General features: G+C 35.6%; 2 protein-coding genes across 2 annotated transcripts in view; one reads left to right on the forward strand and one right to left on the reverse strand.

Annotated features, from left to right (window-relative positions):
• Positions 1–22,732, forward strand: part of LOC131688487 (exostosin-1) — a 501,100-nt gene that overhangs the window by 249,068 nt on the left and 229,300 nt on the right. The window lies entirely within an intron of this gene.
• LOC131688493 (uncharacterized) lies at positions 18,896–21,367 on the reverse strand. Its single transcript, XM_058972784.1, has 5 exons — positions 21,190–21,367; positions 20,927–20,988; positions 19,762–20,355; positions 19,318–19,537; positions 18,896–19,264 (listed from the first exon to the last, which is right to left on the reverse strand). The coding sequence occupies exons 1-5, from the start codon at positions 21,230–21,232 to the stop codon at positions 19,125–19,127; spliced, it is 1,059 nt and encodes a 352-aa protein (XP_058828767.1). The 5' UTR covers positions 21,233–21,367; the 3' UTR covers positions 18,896–19,124.

Below are 22,732 nucleotides of genomic sequence, written 5' to 3' on the forward strand. Positions count from 1 at the left end.
ATGGTTACGTGATATAGAACCGAGCTGATAATTCGATCACAGAGGACTCATTAAAAGTGTGTTCTACATACTGCATTTGGCATACCATACTGTCCTATTTGAAGCATCGAGTGTTCGTGGGAGTAAAGTGTAATAATTTGGGTCATTAAATGTCAATACTTTGTGCCTTGACAGAATACGAAAAATATGAACTCACAACCTGTTTCAAGGTAATTGGTCAAAACGAAGTTATTGCAACACAGTAAACTTCCTGCTTTACCATATCCGTATAGGTTTCTATTGGAAGTAGTTAACGGAAGTTCAGTGGATACATGTAAGTGGTTAGAAAAGCCATCGAATTAACCTCATTCAATTCTAGCACCTTCTCCGGCATGCAACGCCAAAACTGTGTTTTTTTCATTTCTGCTCAAGAAGAAGAACAAATAGAAACATTCACTGCACCTACCGCGGGTACAGATTGCTTGCCAAATAAGTTATTTTGAAGCAAATTTTACTTTGCGATACAATAAACACCAATTTAGTAATCTAGGAACGGTTGAGCTTGCAATTTTCAGCCTATTTTTCAAACCCCAATGAAGAAAGTTGCGGATTGTTCATACAAGTGGAAACATTTTTTTCACGCATGAAGGTACTTTCGACGTACAAATTTGCTAGTGCTCTGTTGAATTTTGGTGGTTTAGAGCCTCCAGTAAAGTATCTCTAGTAAAATTTGGTTATGTTTTGACAACTTGTTGGTTTTAATATAGATAAATTGGTACTGATCTAGATCAGTTCTATCTTTTGATAGAAGCATCTTCCACAAAGTTGTATGTTTCGATGTATAGCATTACAAGGAAAACAATTCCAAAAATGAATTTTGTCCATTTTTATCTATAGATGCATCTATTAGGAAAAATGTGTCATTGTATTACTTACCGAAATTATTAGTTCTATCTTTTAGCAGAAAACTCCTGTTAAAAAATATCTGCTGTAAATTGTTTGTTTTAATGTTTTTGACATGTGCTCCAAACAGACTCATACGGTGAGAAAGAGGAAAAAACGAAATCGAAAACGAAAACTAGAACGCGAACGAGAACGAGACATATCCTCCCAAGAGACTTATGCGAGGGTTACGAGAAAAAAAAGGAAGTCGAAAACGAAAGCGAGAACTAGAACAAGAACAAAAACAAGAACAAGAACAAGAACAAGAACAAGAACAAGAACAAGAACAAGAACAAGAACAAGAACAAGAACAAGAACAAGAACAAGAACAAGAACAAGAACAAGCACAAGCACAAGCACAAGCACAAGCACAAGCACAAGCACAAGCACAAGCACAAGCACAAGCACAAGCACAAGCACAAGCACAAGCACAAGCACAAGCACAAGCACAAGCACAAGCACAAGCACAAGCACAAGCACAAGCACAAGCACAAGCACAAGCACAAGCACAAGCACAAGCACAAGCACAAGCACAAGCACAAGCACAAGCACAAGCACAAGCACAAGCACAAGCACAAGCACAAGCACAAGCACAAGCACAAGCACAAGCACAAGCACAAGCACAAGCACAAGCACAAGCACAAGCACAAGAGCAATAGCAAGAGCAAGAGCAAGAACGAGAACGAGAAAAAGAACAAGAACATGAACGAAAGCGAGAACAAAATGTAAGACGAAAACCAATAAATGAAAAACAAAAAATGAAAAACGAAAAACGACAAACGAAAAACGAAAAACAAGAACGAAAAACGAAAATCGAAAAACAAAAAACAAAAAAAACGCAAATCGTAGATCGACAATGGACAATAGATAATCGACAATCGAAAATCGAACAATGAACATAGAAACTTAAAAATCGGAAGTCAAAAATCAAAAACTCGAAAATTTTGAAATACGTGAAAGTGATGAAAAATCGAAAAATCAGGATTAAATCGAAAAATCCCAAAAAATCAAAATAATCAAAAAACCGACAAAATGAAATATAAAAAATTATGGAAATCAAAAAAATTATTATAAAGAAAAGAATCGAAAAGATAAAGAAAAATCGAAAAATCAGAGAATAGAAAAATCGAAACATCGAAAAATCGAAGATTCGAAAAATCGAGAAATCCAAAAATCGAAGAAACAAAAAATCAAAAAGCCATAAAACCAAAAGAACAAACAAACCAATAAAAACCAAGAAACCAGAAAATCAATTAATCAAAAAAAGAACAAAAACCCGAAAACCATGAAACCAAAAAACAAACAAAAAAATAACCAGAAACGATAAAACAAAGGAAGCTAAAAAACGATAAGATGAAAAAACAAAGAAAGCGAAAAACGAAAAGAAAAACCAAATGCTAAAAAAACCAAAAAAAAAAATACAAGTAAAGAATAAACAAAAAAAAACAATGAATCAAAAAGCAAAAAAAAATGAAGGAAGCGACAAAACGAATCATTAAAAAGAACCAAAATACCAAAAATAAACAAAAAAAAAGAAGAAAAAATACCAAAAATGAAAAATCAAAAAACAAAAACGAAAAGCGTGAAAACAAAAATAGGAAAAAGCAAAAAACGAGAAAAATTAAAACACTAGAATATGAAAAAACAAAAAGACCAAAAAACTAAAAAAGCGTAGAAACAAAAATATGAAGAAATCAAAAAACCAAAAACAAATGAATCCAAAAACAAAGAAACGATAAAACGTTGAAAAAAAAAATAAACGAAAAAAATTTATCGATAACATGGTAACACATCAAAAGATTAAAAAAAATCGAGAATTCAAGAATAAAAAAATCGAAAAATCGTTAAGCCAAAAAAAACAAAAAATTAATAAACCAAAAAACCAAGAATTCAATAAAAAAAACAGCAAAAAAAACAAACAAACCAAGGAACCAGAAAATCAAAAAAAAAACAAGAAAAACAAGAAAAACAAGAAAACCAAAAAAACACCAGATCAAAAACCCAAAAAACCAAAAGAAGGAAAACCACTAAACCACAAAAGAAGAAAATGACCAAAAACGATAAAACATAGGAAGCAAAAAAACGAACAATCTAAACAAAAAAACTACGATATGATAAAAAAACAAAGAAAGCGAAAAACGAAAAAGAAAACAAAAACTAAATGCCAAAAAAAAAAAAAAACAAAAACGGAGACAACAAAAAAGCAAAAAAACGGAAAACACAGGAAACGATAAAAAGCAGATATCAGAAAAAGCAACAAATAATGAAGAAACCAAAAAAAACAAAACAACAAAAAGAACCAAAGAAGCAAAAAAAATAAAAAAACAAATATAACGAAAACCAAAAAACAAAACACAAAAAATAACAGAAAAAAGCAAAAAAAATCAAAAAACGATGAAAGCAGGAATCGTGAAAACCAACAACACCAAAAGGAAGATAGCGAAAAACAAATCAACAAAAAACCAAAATACAAAAAAAAGGAAAAAAAGAAAAACTGGAAAAAAAAGTAAAAAAACAAAAAAGCGAAAAAACGAGAAACCAGAAAAACCGAAAACCCCAAAAGCGAAGAAAAAACAACGAAAGCTTTAACAAAAAAACCCTTAAATACCAAAAAACGAAAAATCTGAAAAACCGAAAAAACGGAAAAGCAAAAAGACCAGAAAACTATTAAATTCAACACACAAGAAGACGAAAAAACAGAAAAAAACTAAAAAAGCGTAGAAACAAAAATATTAAGAAATCAAAAAACCAAATAGGGAAAACGTAAATGGTACCAAAAACGACAAAACGTTGAAACGGTGGATCAAGAAACGATAAATCCATAACATGATAAAATGATACAACAAGAAACAAAAATAAAAAAACGAAGAAACGAGAAAAGAAAGAAACGAAAAAATTAAGATAAGAAAGCACGAAAAAAATCAGAAATCGAATAACAAAAACCCGAAAAACGATAAAAAATTAATACACAAAAAAAAAACAAAAAGGCAAAGAAAGAATAAAAAACCTGTTTTAATCCACCTAGAGGTGCAATTGTGCCTTTCTCATTTCTCCAAACTATGATTTAATAGCTGGTTCGTACAATATAACTTTATGGAAATATCTTTCATTCTTATTACACTTGGTAAGTATATATAAGAGCACCTTTTTGCATTCATCGCGGTATCGGTTTGAATCGGAGTTTTCTATGTGATCGACCTCCACAACCCGTAACTCCGGTGCTGGAAGTCGGATGGAGATGGAATTTAAAATCAGTTTCTAGGGACGCAACACCTTTCATTTGAGACTAAGTTGATCAAATCGGTCTAGCCATTTTCGAGAAACCAATTTAACCGTTATTCTGAGTTTGGATGCTTCCGGATCCGTCGATGGTGGCCAGTGTGGCCAAAGAGACTTTGAATGACTGTTGGGGACCTAGATCTACAAATTCAACAGTTGTGTTTACATTTTGGAAAAAAATCACCTTTTTACATTCATCGCAGAATTCGTAAGAATCGGGATTTGCTGCGTGATCGTACGTATCACCCTGTAATTCAGGAACCAGAACTCGGATCCACACAAAATTCAACAGCAGCTGATGGACCTTTCATTTAAAATTAAGTTTGTCAAAATCGGTTCAGAAAATTCCGAGAAACTGATTTGGAAAAATCAACAAATTTTGTTTTGTAACCATACTCTTCAACTCGTAATTCGGAACAAGATGTCGGTTGAAAATGAAATTCAATAGCAACCTATGGGAATATTATACCTTTCATTTGAATCTTAGTTTGTAAAAATCGGTTCAGCCATCTCCGAGTAACCGATGTGGACATTTTGTTAACAAATCCGCACATACACACACATACATACACACATACACATACACACATACATACATACACACATACATACACACAGATATTTTGCGATCTTGGCGAACTGAGTCGAATGTTATATGAGACTCGGCCCTCCGGGCCTCGGTTAGAAAGTCGGTTTTTGGAGCAATTGCATAACCTTTCTATATAAGAAAGGCAAAAGAATAATATTTAATTAGTTTAATAAGCATGAGTTCAATGTTACTATACTCAACTGCATATTTTGCCTTCCATTTGAGACTTGGTTTGAGAAAATCGGTTCAGTCATTACTGATGAACCGATGTGACTTTAATTGTGGAATATGCCTGGAATTCCGGACTTCCGGAATTGTCGATAGTGGACAATATATTCAAAGAATGTTTGATTGGCAATCAGTGATCTAGATCTGCGATTAGAAGTAATTTGGTGACCATTTCAATAGTTTTTATCCTCTGAGGTATTATGATTGTACCGATTTATATGGGAAATTCCAGTGTATCCTTACTAACACCCCTGTAACTCCGGAAGCAAGAGTCAGAACCGAATGAAATTCAGCAGCAGTCAATGGCATTACTGTATCTTTCATTTGAAATTAAGTTCGTAAAAATCGGTAGAGAATTCGTTGTGGAATGGGTGTGATATTAGCTTAGGAACTTGGCGGGTTCCCCGAGGGCGTCATGAACCGTCATAGGTGGCCAATGTGGTCAAAGCTGCTTTGATTGATCATTAGTGATCCAGACCCGCAAACTAGAGTAATGTTATATCAATTTTAATATGTTTTACATCATTTGAACATCATGGTGGTACCAGTTTATATGGGAATTTGCTGTGTGACCGCACTCTTCAACCCGTAACTCCGGAACCGGAAGTCGGATCAACTAAAAATTCAATAGCAGCTTATGGGAGCGTTATACCTTTCAGATGAAACTAAATTTGCGAAAATCGGTTCAGCCATCTCTGAGAAAATTGTGTGAGTTTAAATGACACACACACACACACACATACACACACACATACATACACACACACAGACATTTGCCGATCTCGACGAACTGAATCGAATGGTGTATGATACTCGGCCCTCCGGGCCTCGGTTAAAAAGTCGATTTTTACAGTGATTGCATAGCCTTTCTTTATATGAGAAAGGCAAAAACGAGGAAACGAAAAAACGAGAAAAGAAAGAAACGAAAAAATTAAAATAAGAAAACACGAAAAAATCAGAAATCGAATCACAAAAACCCGAAAAACGATAAAAAATTAATATACAAAAAAACAAAAGGCAAAAAAAGAATCAAAAAAGCCCGAAAAACTTAAGCAAAAAAGAACAAAGTACAAAGAGTAGAAAAAACCAAAGGAACCAAGTAAAAGGAAGTAAAAAAACCTGTTTGAATCCACCTAGAGGTGCAATTGTGCCTTTCTCATTTCTCCAAACTATGATATAATAGCTGGTTCGTACAATATAACATTATGGAAATGTCTTTCATTCTTATTACACTTGGTAAGTATATATAAGAGCACCTTTTCGCATTCATCGCGGTATCGGTTTGGATCGGAGTTTTCTATGTGATCGCACTCCACAACCCGTAACTCCGGAGCCGGAAGTCGGATGGAGATGGAATTTAAAATCAGTTTCTAGGGACGCAACACCTTTCATTTGAGACTAAGTTGATCAAATCGGTCTAGCCATTTTCGAGAAACCAATATAACCGTTATTTTGAATTTGGATACTTCAGGATCCGTCGATGGTAGCCAGTGTGACCAAAGAGCCTTTGAATGACTGTTGGGGACCTAGATCTACAAATTCAACAGTTGTGTACATTTTGGAAAAAAATTCACCTTTTTACATTCATCGCAGAATTCGTTAGAATCGGGATTTGCTGCGTGATCGTACGTATTACCCTGTAATTCACGAACCAGAACTCGGATCCACACAAAATTCAACAGCAGCTGATGGACCTTTCATTTAAAATTAAGTTTGTCAAAATCGGTTCAGAAAATTCCGAGAAACCGATGTAGACAAATCAACAAATTTTGTTTTCTAACCATACTCTTCAACTCGTAATCCGGAACAAGATGTCGGTTGAAAATGAAATTCAATAGCAACCTATGGGAATATTATACCTTTCATTTGAATCTTAGTTTGTAAAAATCGGTTCAGCCATCTCCGAGTAACCGATGTGGACATTTTGTTAACAAATCCGCACATATACACACATACATACACACATACACATACACACATACATACATACACACATACATACACACAGATATTTTGCGATCTCGGCGAACTGAGTCGAATGTTATATGAGACTCGGCCCTCCGGGCCTCGGTTAGAAAGTCGGTTTTTGGAGCAATTGCATAACCTTTCTATATAAGAAAGGCAAAAGAATAATATTTAATTAGCTTAATAAGCATGAGTTCAATGTTATCTTCATGTGATTATAATTTGCAAAGGTTGGTGGAATGCGTTTGAACGTGTAGGGAATGGGGGTTTAGTAGAGTGGGTGTGGAGGATGCGTCAGAAATCCTTCATCTTATTTCGGTATACGGGGTGGATGAAGGAAATCTGGGCGTGAGGGTGATCCAAGAAGAGGGGAGTGATGAAGGAGGGAGGTGTAAGGGCATGGTGGGGAGGGGGGGAAGGGGCGGCTACGCAATACTCAACTGCATATTTTGCCTTCCATTTGAGACTTGGTTTGAGAAAATCGGTTCAGTCATCACCGATGAACCGATGTGACTTTAATTGTGGAATATGCCCGGAATTCCGGACTTCCGGAATCGTCGATAGTGGACAATATATTCAAAGAATGTTTGATTGGCAATCAGTGATCTAGATCTACGATTAGAAGTAATTTGGTGACCATTTCAATAGTTTTTAGCCTCTGAGGTATTACGATTGTACCGATTTATATGGGAAATTCCAGTGTATCCTTACTAACACCCCTGTAACTCCGGAAGCAAGAGTCAGAACCGAATGAAATTCAGCAGCAGTCAATGGCATTACTGTATCTTTCATTTGAAATTAAGTTCGTAAAAATCGGTAGAGAATTCGTTGTGGAATGGGTGTGATATTAGCTTAGGAACTTGGCGGGTTCCCCGAGGGCGTCATGAACCGTCATAGGTGGCCAATGTGGTCAAAGCTGCTTTGATTGATCATTAGTGATCCAGACCCGCAAACTAGAGTAATGTTACATCAATTTTAATATGTTTTACATCATTTGAACATTATGGTGGTACCAGTTTATATGGGAATTTGCTGTGTGACCGCACTCTTCAACCCGTAACTCCGGAACCGGAAGTCGGATCAACTAAAAATTCAATAGCAGCTTATGGGAGCGTTATACCTTTCAGATGAAACTAAGTTTGCGAAAATCGGTCCAGCCATCTCTGAGAAAATTGTGTGAGTTTAAATGACACACACACATACACACACACACATACACACACACATACACACACACATACATACACACACAGACATTTGCCGATCTCGACGAACTGAATCGAATGGTGTATGATACTCGGCCCTCCGGGCCTCGGTTAAAAAGTCAATTTTTACAGTGATTGCATAGCCTTTCTTTATATGAGAAAGGCAAAAAGATTCAACTTAAAGGACCAAATGGCTTTCACATATTAGATTTACAGCAAACGTTCGTTGTACCAAATGATGTTCAGTATACTTACTTCGTAAAAATATGACCGTATGCCAAATTACCTAAACTCATGAAGCATGTGTCCAGTAGCTTCCTCTGTTTCCTGATTAATGATAACTATCGTAAGTTGGGCTCATATATACGAAGCACAGTGAGATAAAATGGGGTAATTAGACTTTGGATTAATTTATGTATCCGAAATTATTAATCAATATTTCGACGAAGTCCTCGTCATCTGGTGTTAATTCGAAAGGCGTGCTTATTGCGAATAAATTATCAAAAAATCCTTGAAAATATCAAGTGTGTCGTTCTGGCTGCTTAACAAGCCTGATGTGGTTAAAATTGGGAGCAGAGTCTACTGAATCGATTTATAGTCTATTAGGACTATAAACCAATTCAAAAAAAAAACAATCGGAGCTAGTTTTGTCTTGCTACTCCGATAAACTGTGACAATTGGCTTTCTATACCTAAGTATACGATAAATGCAATGATATGTACCGCATATTCTAAAGAAAAATTCAATTAGAACAAAACTCCCATTTCACGTTGCAAAATGTTTTGATAGATGAACTGTCATATTTTCTCACTTGGATTTAATTTGGGAACATTCGGTGCATTGTGCAAAATTAGTGGGTTGATAAATTACCATGCGTATACATGAGGTTATAAACTCAGGATTACGCCTGATATATTGTACAAGGACTTTCGTTGACTACGGTGCGTGTTTGTCATATGTATGTAAGTACCAAAAGTGTCGAAATTCAGCTAAATATAAAAACGACCTTAAAAGTTTCTAAAATCTCTGCACGAATGATGCGCTTAAAATTCTGCGACGATAGAAAAAAAAACAAGCAAAGCATCAACTTAAGTAAAATCCACCCCAGCATCAAGGATTTAACCGAAACTTTCGCCAACTTTAAATCTTTTTATCAGCTTCGCACGACCTACATCCAAATTGAATTATGCTAGCTCAACAAAGTATGACTAATCCTGTATGCATACCGGCTTGTGATGTATGCGGAATACCATCGACCGTGTGCATTCAACTAGCGCAGCAGCTCGGTAGATTAGCCATTGTTTGAGCGTGCTAAGCGGTCGAAATTTCAGCCAAATGCTGCATTATCCCGGTCTGATCATTCCACCCTTGCCCGACCATAAGCACACAACAATACAGGCAACAATTTGCCAAAATTTCACGCACTTGTAGGCAGACTCCCTCCCCGGTAGAACCTATGTATCAATTGATACTGAATCGTTCGGTTTGAGGGGAACGGTTTCCAAACAATTGTGTTCTTCTCATCCTCTTCCATCACCTAGCAAACAACTGATACCGAACCGATCGGAAAATTCGACTGAAACAGGCTGGTTTCGGTTGCACTTTACAAAATAGTATCAAATTGTGGGTGGATTTTGGCTTCGAGATAAGCAGTAAAAAGTGGTAATCTTTATGGCTACCGATCCCCACACGTTATAAATGTATGTATCGGTTTCAGGGCAACCGTACCGAAGAAAAAAATCATTGAAACGACTAATCGTTTTAGTACCGATATGTTGAAGCCGCCGCAGCGCAGGAATAAGTTTTCTTCTAAAACAAGTCCGCTTCAATTAATCATAGAGAGAAAAAAGTCAAACAATTTTCCACCATCTCAAGCAAGCTTGTAATTGAAACATGTAAAAGAAAGAAAAAATGCTCAATGTCGAATGTCCAACAGCACACACACACTTACATACAAATGTGTGCGGCAGGAAAGTTTTCGCCATCTTTTCCACATTCGTCACTGGAGAAGAGGACGGTGTGTATGCTGCACCGGAAAGTAAAACCACTTTGCCCTGTTCCGGGGTTGGCCAGTGCAAAGTTTCTCAAGTAAATGGTTCGACTGAGAGGCAAAAAAAAATGTTCGAACTTTTCTACGATTTTTTTCCGTTCGCATGGGTTGCGTATGTGTACTACTTACGGTTGGGAAAAGTTTTATTTATTTAAATGTCCCAACATTGCCAGCGTTGTTTGTCAAATGGGTACCTTACCACATGTGATGGAAGCAGTTTGCCCAAAGTACCTACTTCTTCACTCAAGGTGCCATTAACGAACGGCTGGTGGAGCTTGGAAGGTGATCAGAGAGCGTCGTGTTTGCCTAGCAAAGTTTGTTCGTGCTTACTTACGGTTGTTATTACGACCTTATGGGAGAATTTTTTTTTTCGATCAGTCCTGTCTTGAATAAACAGAAAGATACTTAGTTGTGACCACAACACAGTAAGACGAAATTCATAGTCAGACACGGCAACGACTCTATTGGTGATGGCACTTTTATGTCATCGGAAATGTTTTTAGTTTTTCCAGTACTTTGACCTCTCAGCATAAATTTTTAATCCTAAAAAATATATATTTTTGTATCTTCATTGATCTCCAAAATATATTTGCGAAAACACCTTCAGGGTTAATCATTCCAAATTGGACAAGCTTGTTTTCCAGCTAAGGCTACCTAGAATAGAATTTTTGAATTATTCTGCGGCCCTAGATCCCCTCACGGTTTTATACAAACTAAACCAACTTTCTAAAACACAAGTTTTAAAGAGTTCATGCTTCCTGGCTTAACAAAGATCGTAATATCAAATTAGTTTTAAATGTGGTCGATCACCGTGTTATCCTTTAAAATAATTTACCAAAGATAGCACCATTCGAAATAATCATGATGCTGTAATAGACGAGTGTTAATTTTAACTGCTATAAAAGAATTTCAAAATAATTTGCCAACCATTGTGTAGCGTGTTATATCCTAAACTGATATGTACAACATAGGGCAATGTTTAACTTCCTGAACCTCTTTTCAATCAATAAATAATCACGGCCTTTGGCAGTATAATTACAAAAACTTGTTGTTTATTAGTGGGAACCTTTTGGATGAATTTAAAATGCATCTTAGCACAGGCCCAGTTTCCAATACCAATACCTGAACCACAAACAATAGCCAAACTTGTGGCAGCTGTTCAGGCAATATTGACTGCAAAAGCTGCATCAAGTACCTTAAAATTAACAGCCAGCACCATCATTGAAGAAGAAATAAGGAAGAAATCAGATGTTATGGCGAATATGAAGGCAGTAACCACGATGATGACACGAAAGTGTAAGAGAGATAGAAATAAACGACTTGACGCTCTTGACGCAGCGAAAATATTTCCTTGTAAACAGCTCTCCACGCGAAATGGCTAGTTGTTCACACCAGGTCTGCTGGACACGCGTTTTATCATTTTTATTGTTTACATCAAGGAAATATTCAATGAACGGTTCCACCTGGTTAACGCATTGAATCAAGTCAAACAAACGAATTATATAATAAAAGAGAAGTTTTATAAAATACTGAGCACTAAAACTATCTAAAAATGAAAACATTATTACTAATGATTGTGACCCTTAAAAAAACTCCAATATAATGCTCCATATTGATCAGAATTAAGCAAGTTATTTAAATGGCTAGTTTTTCACTGATACACAGTTTGGATTTCTGTATAAGGTTAGTGCATTCAAGCATGCTAAAATTTTGCTGATAACAATATAACGATATTGTTTTCGCTTAATTTTAATGCAATAGTATTTCTATTGACATCCAATTTCATTTTTTTAGTGCTGTTAATCAAAAAAATTGTGATAGTTTCAACAATCGAACAATTTGCAAGAACAACGTGTAAAAGTAGGACTGGTGGTATCCAACGGGGAAACATTTGATCTATATAATTTCCCCGCTATTTACCAAGGGCCGGGTTTTTATTATCGTCTGATGTTTAATTTTTAGTTCATTACCCATGGTTGGGGTGGTCAGTTGCCATTGTGTGTGATTCTCGCTTTGCATGCAGGGTACGATCACCGTCGCCAGTGGGATAAGCATATGTTCTTTCTGGGATGTCACCACACCCAGGGATAGCATAAGGGTTAGTGCATTGGGCCGGAGTCTCAAAGGTTGCGAGTTCGAATCTCGCCTCTGGGGGATTTTTTTTTTTCACATGATTGCTTAGCTTCACTCACCGTTGTCGATCTTTTTTCTCCGTTGGATACCATCAGTCCTAAATTAGGTATTGGCACTTAAGTAAAAAACCAAAAAAATGAATTACTAATTTGATGTAAAAGTAAATAAGGTAAAAATGGTACAACAGCGATTTAACTGAGATGCTAGTTCATTTATCTACGAATCAAATGCATTTGCATATTATTAACTTTGCTGATATGCAGAAATAACATATTAGTCAATCAATCATAATGAACTTAATGTTGCAACCAGCAGCAGCATTTTAGCCGCGTTCTATGGTTTTCAATAAATGTCTATGTAAGTTCGAAAACAACCTGACGATACAGCGAACAGACATCAATAGACAATAGACGGAGAGTGACTAAAATATTGCAACTGGTTGAATCTATAAATCAATAAGTTGGGACTATTGTTTCGATTTAATGTTTTGAGTATATAACAGTCTTTCGTTCTCTTTTTGTTCGCTATGGAATAAAATGTGTCGGTTCCAATAGTATAGCTCACTAAGTCACTTTACGCTACTTTAGACATGCCGCATACTCAGTTGATCCGCATTTAAAAATGTCAAAATATCCTGACTCCTGCTGTAGAAGCCAAAGGGTTAAGTCGTCGGAAAACTCTAAGCTTACTCATATGACCTTATTCCACGCTTTTCTAATTTTTCTTCCTTCCTTGAGTACAATGGCTCTAAACATTGAAAAATGTCATACCTTCCAATCCCTTTCTAATTACTATTACGCATCATCACAAGATAAAAAAAATAAAATGAAAGAGATGATCAGAAATCACGGAGTAAACGATCACTTGAATTCGACTCAAGACCTATCTTTTCCATATCATTGTGCTCTGATCTTTTCATTTTCGAAAACCACTACGTATTCGCTCTCTGTAGGACTTTTATGGTTTAGGTGTAACAGCTTTGATTGAAACTATTTCCCAAATCGTTGTAAAATAAACCTGAAATTCAACAGACATTACAGCTTTGTTCAAGTAACCGAACAGCTCTTCCAATCTTTATGGTAATTGTGAAAAATAGAGCAAATTATTTTAATTAAAAAAACAAGCCAATTACTGAGTAACTTTTGTTTGACAAAATGGCGAATTGACATAGAAAGTGTAACCGAAATCATCATAAAACGTTGGCCTTACACCTACCTTACTTTTCGACAAAAGGAAGTAAGCGCGATGTCTTCTTTTCCATGTGTCGGAAGTAAGTGATACTGAAATTGAGCTAATCCATATTTATAGTTTCTAGTTAATTTGGTGGTGTCATACATTTTAACAAATTTTACATAAATTAGAAGATATCATCCGAGCAAATACTCATGGGTTCAAATACCATACAACCCTTTTTTAAAACCATAAACATGGTCGGTGCCAAAATTGACAACCATCAAGACATAAACACACCAATTTATGGTTTTTCTATGGGATCTACCGGACAATGGTAATGGTGTTTGCATGGGTTGAACCCATTTCAATGACACCCCCTGAATATGGGGCTTTCTATTTGCTCGGGTAATCAGTGTTAAGTGATTTTTTTTGCGATTGGTAAACAGTTTTTGGCAGTTTTTTGTAATAAATAGAATTCTGGGCAGTTACTTTTTTAGTAATAATTTTGCAAGCTTGTTCAAAGTTAATAGGACACACATTTTTGAAAACACCGAGAAACATTCCCGAATATAACAATGAAAATTACTGATCTGCCTTTTGCCATTGTTTCAAGGATCTTGGAAATTCTGAATTAAGAGAATCAGTGCGTTGTATTTTAATTTTCTAGGATCAGTGTTATAGAAAGTATCAATTTTATAACAAAATTAGGAGCTGCGGAAAAATTTTAAAAGACTAAATAAATAGGTGTTTTCACTTCAAGTCTTTAATGTAAAAAAGCAAAGCCTTGGTACTACATTCCGCAGGGAAAGTTGACCATCTGTCTAGAAAGGCTTTGCAGCCGATTTCTTATGTACAGGGTTACACGGAAAAAAAATCCGTTCAGATATTCATGTAAAATAGATCACAACTTCGTGAACTAGACAATCTACGGGAAACCGTGACCAACTTTAACTGAAATTATGAATAATAAACCTCGTATTCATAAAACTATTTGTGTTTCATAAAAAAACTAGTTCACTCCAAATGTATACATGGTGCTACAATTGAATGTTTTGTTGGGTTATTGTTGGTTTTTCCTGGACATGTTTAATTTTTGTTTATAGTTTGACAATACACAGCCAACAGTCAAACGATGTTCATGATTTCAGAAGTTTATTCGCTCTTTTGTGATTTCTCATCGCTTGACCGTGCTATTTTATTAATATGTTTACTATCAGAATTTTTCTGTCATTCCAGGGGGATTTATGTTCATGATTTCATGATCTTTGTCGCGATTTTGGTAATTTCTGTTCACGTTATCGTGATGTTTTAGTGATGATTAGAGTGATTCAATTCACGTCACGATTTTTGATATTTTGATCACGAGTAGTGTGATTTATGTTCATATTCAGATGTTTTGTCATGATTTTCTATATTCACGTTGTCATGATATTGTAGTCACGAGTGGAGATTTATGTTACGATTTCAGTATCTTAGCCATCATTTTTGATACCCTTGTCACGAGTCTTGTGATTTATGTTCAGAATTTCAGTCGATGTTTTTTGTAATTTCTGTTTTCGTTATTGCGATAATTTATTCTTACTTTCGAATTTGACACGAGGAGTAATGTGACTCATGTTCATGATATCAGCTGTTTTATCATGGTATTCGCAATTTCTCTTCGCATTATCGCGATCTGTTATTTTTTGGTTAAAATAGTTTTTTTTAGTGGAAGTTCTGTGGACTATTTCACGAGCAGAATGCTTAGCGCAGTTTTCGTTTTCTGTTCAGACATCACACTGAACCTTGTCAAATGAATAACGATGTTCCTGGTCCTAACAGATTTCTTATATCTACTACTCGTACCTATTCCTGGTCGCTAGCTTCATAAAAAAGTGCATGGAACAAAAATGATTCCTCAAATAAAGTATCATGATTTTGTAATTTTGGGAACTATTTGACGAGCACTAATGGTAAGTTGTGACTATTATACTAGGTATCATGAACCAGTTCACGAATACATGGATAATATTTCATGATTTTGTGAATATATTAGGAATCATGAATTAGTTCACGAGAATGGAATGGATTCATGACCAAAATTTTGAGTTTCGTGAAATAGTTCACCAGAAATTATCCAGAAGGTTTGGATTTTTTTAACTAACGTTTCTTTTTTTATTTCGATTATAGAGGTTTTAACCTTAAGGTCGTTTGCCTCTTCTTGTTAGAAAAATCTTTAACAAAAAGCTCTAACCCAATGTGCGGGGTTGGGATTCGAACCAAGGTGAGCTGCATACAAAGCAATCGATTTACCAACTACGTTATGCCCGTCCCCTCCTTATGATTCTAAATCTATGATTAACATCATGAGACTACTTTTGTTTTAATGAATAATGTTCTAATGTTGAATAATGAACTTGTTCACGTACAGAAAATTGATTTGGTAATGGCATGGTGGAAACCGTGACTGGAATTCACAAAACAACTAATCTATTTTTTTTCCTCCAAGGAGAAATATAGCATAGATCAAATCTATTTCCACTATTAAAACAGTATTGCAGACGATATTGAAGGAACATTAAGCATAATTCTAAAACACATGATATTTGTTCATGGTCCTGTTTTCGTAACGTAAAAAGGAATTCATGGCACTTTATTTTAAAAGAAAATATCATAAAATTGTGATAGTGTGATGCCACAGAACTAATAATAATGGTAAGACGCCAGATCAAAAAAATAAAATATGACTGTTTCTCCGCATCTACAAATCACCGGTCAGATCAGAAGATTTAGAGTAAATTTCAACATTCTCTTCGTTCGAACACGCTATGGATATTTTTCTACTTGTTTCGGTTCAGTGTCTTCTACACCTTGTGAATGTGTAGTTTAGAATACCTTCCATTTTTAGCACTGTTAGGGATTGTCATATTCGGTCAGCACATAAATACTTTGAACTCTTCAATGTTTATTATTGTAACTAGAGTAAATTGCAACCTGTAAATATGAAAAAAACTACAAGGGGCAGCCCTATGGGGTTGCACGAACTGTAGGCGTAGGACTATACTACTTAATGTAAAATATTTATTTTCTTAGTACTTAGTGCGTGGGAAAAACACCTGGACCGGTGAAGAAAAATCAAATTTTAGACAATATAATCACATCTCATGTATAGACCAAGCTTTCTAGTTGCTCTCAAACAGATCCTAAAAGTTCAAACACCCTTGGATAACCCTAAGTTTGTAGATGTGTTTCGATGCCACAGGATTGTAAAATAGTTAATATTACGTCGTGAAAATTCAATTCTTCCGTGACATTTTTTTTGCCTGCAAAATGTCCTGTGTGTATGCAAAGCTCATGATTTGTTGGGATATTAGCATTGATCGGAAAAATGCATTGCATACATACAGGACATTTTGCAAGTCATCAGAAGCTGTTCATTTTACCACCGCCACATGTTCAATTTGCTCACTCGCTATAAGCATGTCTCATTTTTGGACATGGTTAGAAATCAAGAATCATGTTTGAAAAAATGTGTTTATGACGAAGTATTTTTACCAGATATGTACAAAACATGTCTAACAAGAAACATAAAAGGTGATTGTAATATCTCATTCACTTATTAGTTAGAAAATAATGACTTTGCTTAACGTGTTCATTTTACCACCAGTTCCCCTACCTACCAATACATTCGCCCCAAACATTGAACCCAAGCGCACAATGCAAAATGAGTCATCGCTGATGATGATGGGCAGAGCAAAAGAGACAACTAGTACCACCACGACACTATTAGCGCATTTCGCCAAAATTCAACGCGGCCATTCCCGATTGAAAAGAACGGCCGCACTTAGGCCATCTGTCATAATATCGTAATTTTGCATAGCGAAGGGCTGAATGATAACACATTTTGTTCCAAAAACAGCCCTGCAACACTTTGTGCAGGTTGATTATACCAGTTGCAAGTGGGGCCAAATTCACCAAGTTCCGTAAAATTCCTTTTAAATTACAGAATTGATAAAATTGCTGGGATGAGCTAAACTAATTAATCAAATCGTGTTTTAAAAACTGTCCTTGCGTTTAAACCAAAATGGGAAGCTTATTACTACCACTACATTACTTAATTTCAAGCGCAAATAGCAAATACATGTACTAGTTAAACCAAAAATTTACTGGCAACATTACAGCGGCATTTAGGAAGTAGTTGGAGTGGTCGCCTGTTGGACGACAAATGTAGCGTCCCTCCACAGCCAGTGTAACGGACTTCTAACTCAGCTACACAGGCTGTAAAAAAAACACAGCGCAGTGATCTGCTTCGCCAGCCGTTCAACAGGGAACTGAGCGTGTCTGGCCAAGTCCGTTCTTTAAATAGTCGATGATGACGTCATTCATAGAAGCGTACCGCGCTAGGTACACCAATCTGTCGTACATGGCTTGGGAAGTGCTATCTTCTGTGTGTTATTGCGCGATATTTTGACAAGGTTGTATATTATTTAATTTTTTAATGCTATGATATCAAAAATCTTTGGGTTTATCTGTTGGAATCTATTCTTAGAAGTATTTCGGGGCGATTTGTGCAAAAAATTTGAAAATTTATCGTGAGATAGCTGAATTATATGCGTTTAAAATTGGACCACTTTTCGTTACATACCATTTTTGTAGAATTTGCAGAGTGCACCCCCATATCGAAAACAAAGACGTAGTCCTATGTCAAAATAAAACTAAAATTCTAAATCAATAATTCGTCGATGTACCGTTTGGTTTTCTTATACCTGAGTAAATATTTTTAGGATTTTTAATTTCTATTGTCCTGGATTTAGAATTGTTTTCATTAGGAAATTTTCAAAATTTCATGCTCTTTCTAGTGACTAGCCGACCCGAATAGAAATGTACAGTAACAAAACAATTATTTTTATTGTAACAGTACAGTAACATTACAATGTTTTACAGTGAAATTTGATGTGGGGGCAACAACAGAAAAACAGTTAAATTTAATGTTTCTATAATAAATTTCAATGTAAAATAAGCTTTTACAGTAAAAAAGGGGGGTGGTTATGTATCTTAACATTAAAAAAAAGTTGAATTTTCCCATAGATATTTTTAGCAAAAACAATGATATTTAATGTTGGTTTACTGTATCATTTTTAAAGTGAAACTTCACTTTGACAATAAGATTAAATGTTATTATACAGTATAAACAATACAAAAGCAATGTAAAATGCTGTCGATCGAACACTGTTACTACATTCAAATAACAATCACATTGATTTTCGTAACAATGTTTTTTGATGTATTCTTATTGTTTTGCTCCAATGTTTTAACTGCAAAATAACGATGAAAAATGAGACTTTCTTTTCCATTAAACAAAAGCATATATAATTATCGACCAAATCAATTTATTTTATTGAAAATAAACAACATATAAGGTAAAAACAAAGTCGTTGGTAAAAATAACGAAAGTAAACATCTTAAAACTTAAAGAGTACTTTACCCATCTCTTCCGAGTTGTCTAAAGATGTACACATACAAACTTGTACTGCTGTTATTCAATTTAGCGAACAGTTTAAAACATATCTTCAAAGCTAGCCAGTAGTAATATCAATTACGCTTAGCTGCGTACAACGCAGCTTTTCTTAAATTTGCGATTTTTTCTGCGAGTGCTCGGTTGATCAGACTCGGGTTCGCTTCCGTGGATATTGGAGTAATTTGTGGTTCCTTTTTGAAGAGCGACTCTCTCTTGAGCTTTCTCTGAAATTAAACAGGAGTATATAAATCGTTCTTCAAAATTAAATTTTTCTTACTATATATGAAACGGAGTTTTCTCTCCTCAATTGGTGGTTTAGCTGCCATGTCAGCGGAGTGGGCATATTTGCGTCCTGTTACGGACATCTGCCGTAGAGTCTCTGCCCCGTACATTAAAAGTGCCAGATTCTGTGCAAATTGGCCGACATTTTTAGAATCATTGTTGATCTCTTCCAGCTGCTTTACAGTGATCCCAATTTCTGGATCCGTTGTGAAAGTCTAATGAATAAAAAATAATGGTTATATTTTTCATGAAAATTTTCAGTTCAATTTTAATTTAATGTTTAATGAGTAGTATTAAAATAATGAAATGTTATAAAAGAAAAAAACTGCAACTAAAAATGTAATATTTGGCAGCCACATCAGAACGGTGATTGCTATTTGTTGTCGATTCGTTATTTATCCCATTTACAACAAAGAGTAGTGAAATAAAAGAAACTTACAGTTCTTTCGCTCGTCCTCAATTTCTGATTTTCCTGAACTTGATTTAAAGCAATGTCTTTCATTTCCGCCAGCTCTTTTGTTAACTTTTCAATTTTCTCCCGCAGTTTTTTATTTTCAGCAACCTTTTTCTTTAGTTTTTCTTGTACTTTGTTATGTTTTTCCTGCCAATTTATTTCCTGTTCGGAATCAGAGGTCTTGGAGCCAAGAATTACCGCAGGGCCATCCGGATCGTCAGAATTTCCAGAACGGACGGTTGCTTCGATCGATTTTTCTTCATCAGTGACCATCATATCGACGTTCGAAATGGCAGATTGATCTATTTCATCAAGAACTGCCCGAGCAGACGTCTGCATCTCAACATTGTCAACTGCAACTGGCATATGGCTCACAACATGTTCGTCATGCGTTTGCGATTCTGATTTTACATTGCTCTGATCGTTGTCGCCATCTACACTAGTGTCGTGGACTATTGACAAATCTAGTGGATCATCCATTCCTTCTATAAAAGTGGATGTGCGAGCGCTGGCCACATCAATAAATGCATGCCCTTCCTGACTTAGTACAACCTCATGTTCTTCTAGTACATCATTAAGCTGCAAAAAATAGAAAAGAAATTTTCAGGGTATGTAGAATACCGCAGTTCCTTATGCTGATTATTTTACAAATCTCAGTCCTTTTTAATTTCAACTGATTTCTAAATTTTACTGTAAATAGCATTCAGTCTTTCGTAAGCAGATTGCCACGGGTTACAGATTCGCTGCTCTTATAAATTTTGCAGAAAAGTTTGGTTGTACTGAGGTTTTGTTGAAGATAAATTGAGTAACGTTCAAAACTCTTGAAGTCCAATTTGGCAGGTTTTATGTGAATGAAATAACACGAGATGTTGAGTTCATCAAAAAACAATTTAGAACGAACTATTACCCTCACAATCTAGATCGTATTAGCAGACGAGAAAGAAAATACTTTTATCAAATTTTCACATTCGTTCTAATAATGCGAAATCACAAATTTATCAACCCTTTCCAAACAACATACAAAAATCTTCAATACTACTCTGTCAAACCATTAGTATGAATTACAGCTCAAATGCAACAACTGATTCCGAAAACGATTGAGTAGGAATTTGTTGTTACATTTGAGCTGGAATCCAGAATGAAATTTTACCATTTCGTGGAGATACATGTTGTTGGTTTCTTTTGCAACTCCCTTGCGCTTTTTTCCGACATCTGCAAAGAAAAAAAAATAACAAAAAAAATGTCAAACTAATCTGCTTAAAAGTTAAAACCAAATAACAAAGAGACGCCATGTTTCGCATGGAATTCCTGTTCATCTGCAAACACTCATAACTGATTAAGAATTTAAAACAAAGCTTGGCGTCGATCTGTTATCCTAGTACCTTAGTTGTAATAATAATTAAGTGAACATACCATTTATCAATTTTTTACCAATTTTTCGAACACGCTTCGGCATCTTGCTTACTGCATAAATTTTACAAGCTCGCGGAAAATATAAAAAAGCAGCCAGAACCTTCGAGAAGCACGCTAGAAATGGCGCACAGGAACGCGAACGATGATGTGCCTTTGTGAATTCTCAAGATAAGGTTTTACAATAAAGGTGCCACCTACCTCGTACACTCTTAATATATTTTATTTGGAATGAAAGTAGTAAAGTAACAGTAGAAAAACAACAAGTTTTGATGTACCCACATCAAATTTCATAGTTTCAACAGTAGATACAAAACAAAAGATTAGGAGTCGCTAGTTGTACCGTTAGTTCTATCACTTTCGATCTCGTACAACGACAATTTTTTTGACACTCTAGTGTTTTAATTCAATGGTTTTACCACAAAAAAACAGTAAAGATTAAAAATAAGAGAAATTATCAGTGTTGGAGAACAAGATAATAAGAATTTTTAACAATATATAGGTTAGTAAAGTCAACTCTTTTGATATGAATTGTTGCTGTAAATTATATTGATCCTTTTTTAAATTTTGATTACAGAGGTTTTAATCGTTAGGCCATTCGTCTCCTTTCCGGGTTACAAAAATCCTTTAAGAAAAATTTCTATCCACAACTGAACTTACTGAGTAACAGTTCGCACTGAAATCTCCCTCAAAGTGAACAAAAAAGACATCAGCAAGTACACACCATTTTTTGTATTTTGTTTCAGCAAAATATCGATCCAGCAAACCGAAATATCGATCCGCGAATCCCGTCAAGTAGAAAAACTCTAGTAAGAGAACTGCGGAGAGAAAACAGCATTTTTGGCAACGTATGCCCCGGCATTGTATGGCAACACGTCCAATGTTATAAGGATAGGCAATGTTCGATTGGATTCGTTTTTTGACAGCTAAACGCGAATCCAATCGATCCAAAATGGAGTCTCCGCAGTTCTCTTTCTAGAGTTTTTCTAGACCTGGGACTCTCGATTACCCAGTGAGCAAATTTTCTGGCAGAAACCGCTCTGCTAGATTTCTGTAAGTCATGGTTTGGTAGCCCTGTCAGATTTCTGCGCGTATCCTGTCGGCTTAGTTGAGCTAGGGCGAACTCGGTTTCGCTCAGGTTTTCTGGCAAATTTTGACAGGAACCGAGAAAAACCCTGGCATAACTCGGACATAAACTGTGCAAAGATCCTGGAAATTCCTACCTGGTAGAATTTAGCACGAATCGAGCAAAACATCTGACAAAGATGTGGCAGGAAGCGTGCAGAGATCTTGGCCGTACATTTCTGACTGGATTCTGGATAAAAGTGAGCAGCATCGGTTGATTTAACCGCTTCTGTCAGAAACGGTTGTTGCATTTGAGCGAATTCATTGCCAGAATTCTTGCACAAATCGCGCAAAATGCTCGCAGAAACTCGGGAAGCATCAATTTCGCTTTGCTCAACTTTTGCTAACTTTCTGCTTGCCACGCTGACCGGGAAATTTGAACCTCATATTTTATAGAACGCCAAAAAATTTAACGTGTATT

The sequence above is a fragment of the Topomyia yanbarensis genome, chromosome 3, assembly GCF_030247195.1.
Source record: "Topomyia yanbarensis strain Yona2022 chromosome 3, ASM3024719v1, whole genome shotgun sequence".
NCBI lineage: Eukaryota > Metazoa > Arthropoda > Insecta > Diptera > Culicidae > Topomyia > Topomyia yanbarensis.

Coding starts and splice junctions, on each gene's coding strand:
- LOC131688493 (XM_058972784.1), bottom strand. CDS start 21,232: ATGCCGAAGCGTGTTCGAAAAATTGGTAAAAAATTGATAAATG. Junction 20,989..21,189: donor TGGTAAAAAATTGATAAATG/GTATGTTCACTT, acceptor TTTTCTTTGCAG/ATGTCGGAAAAAAGCGCAAG. Junction 20,356..20,926: donor ACATGTATCTCCACGAAATG/GTAAAATTTCAT, acceptor TATTTTTTGCAG/CTTAATGATGTACTAGAAGA.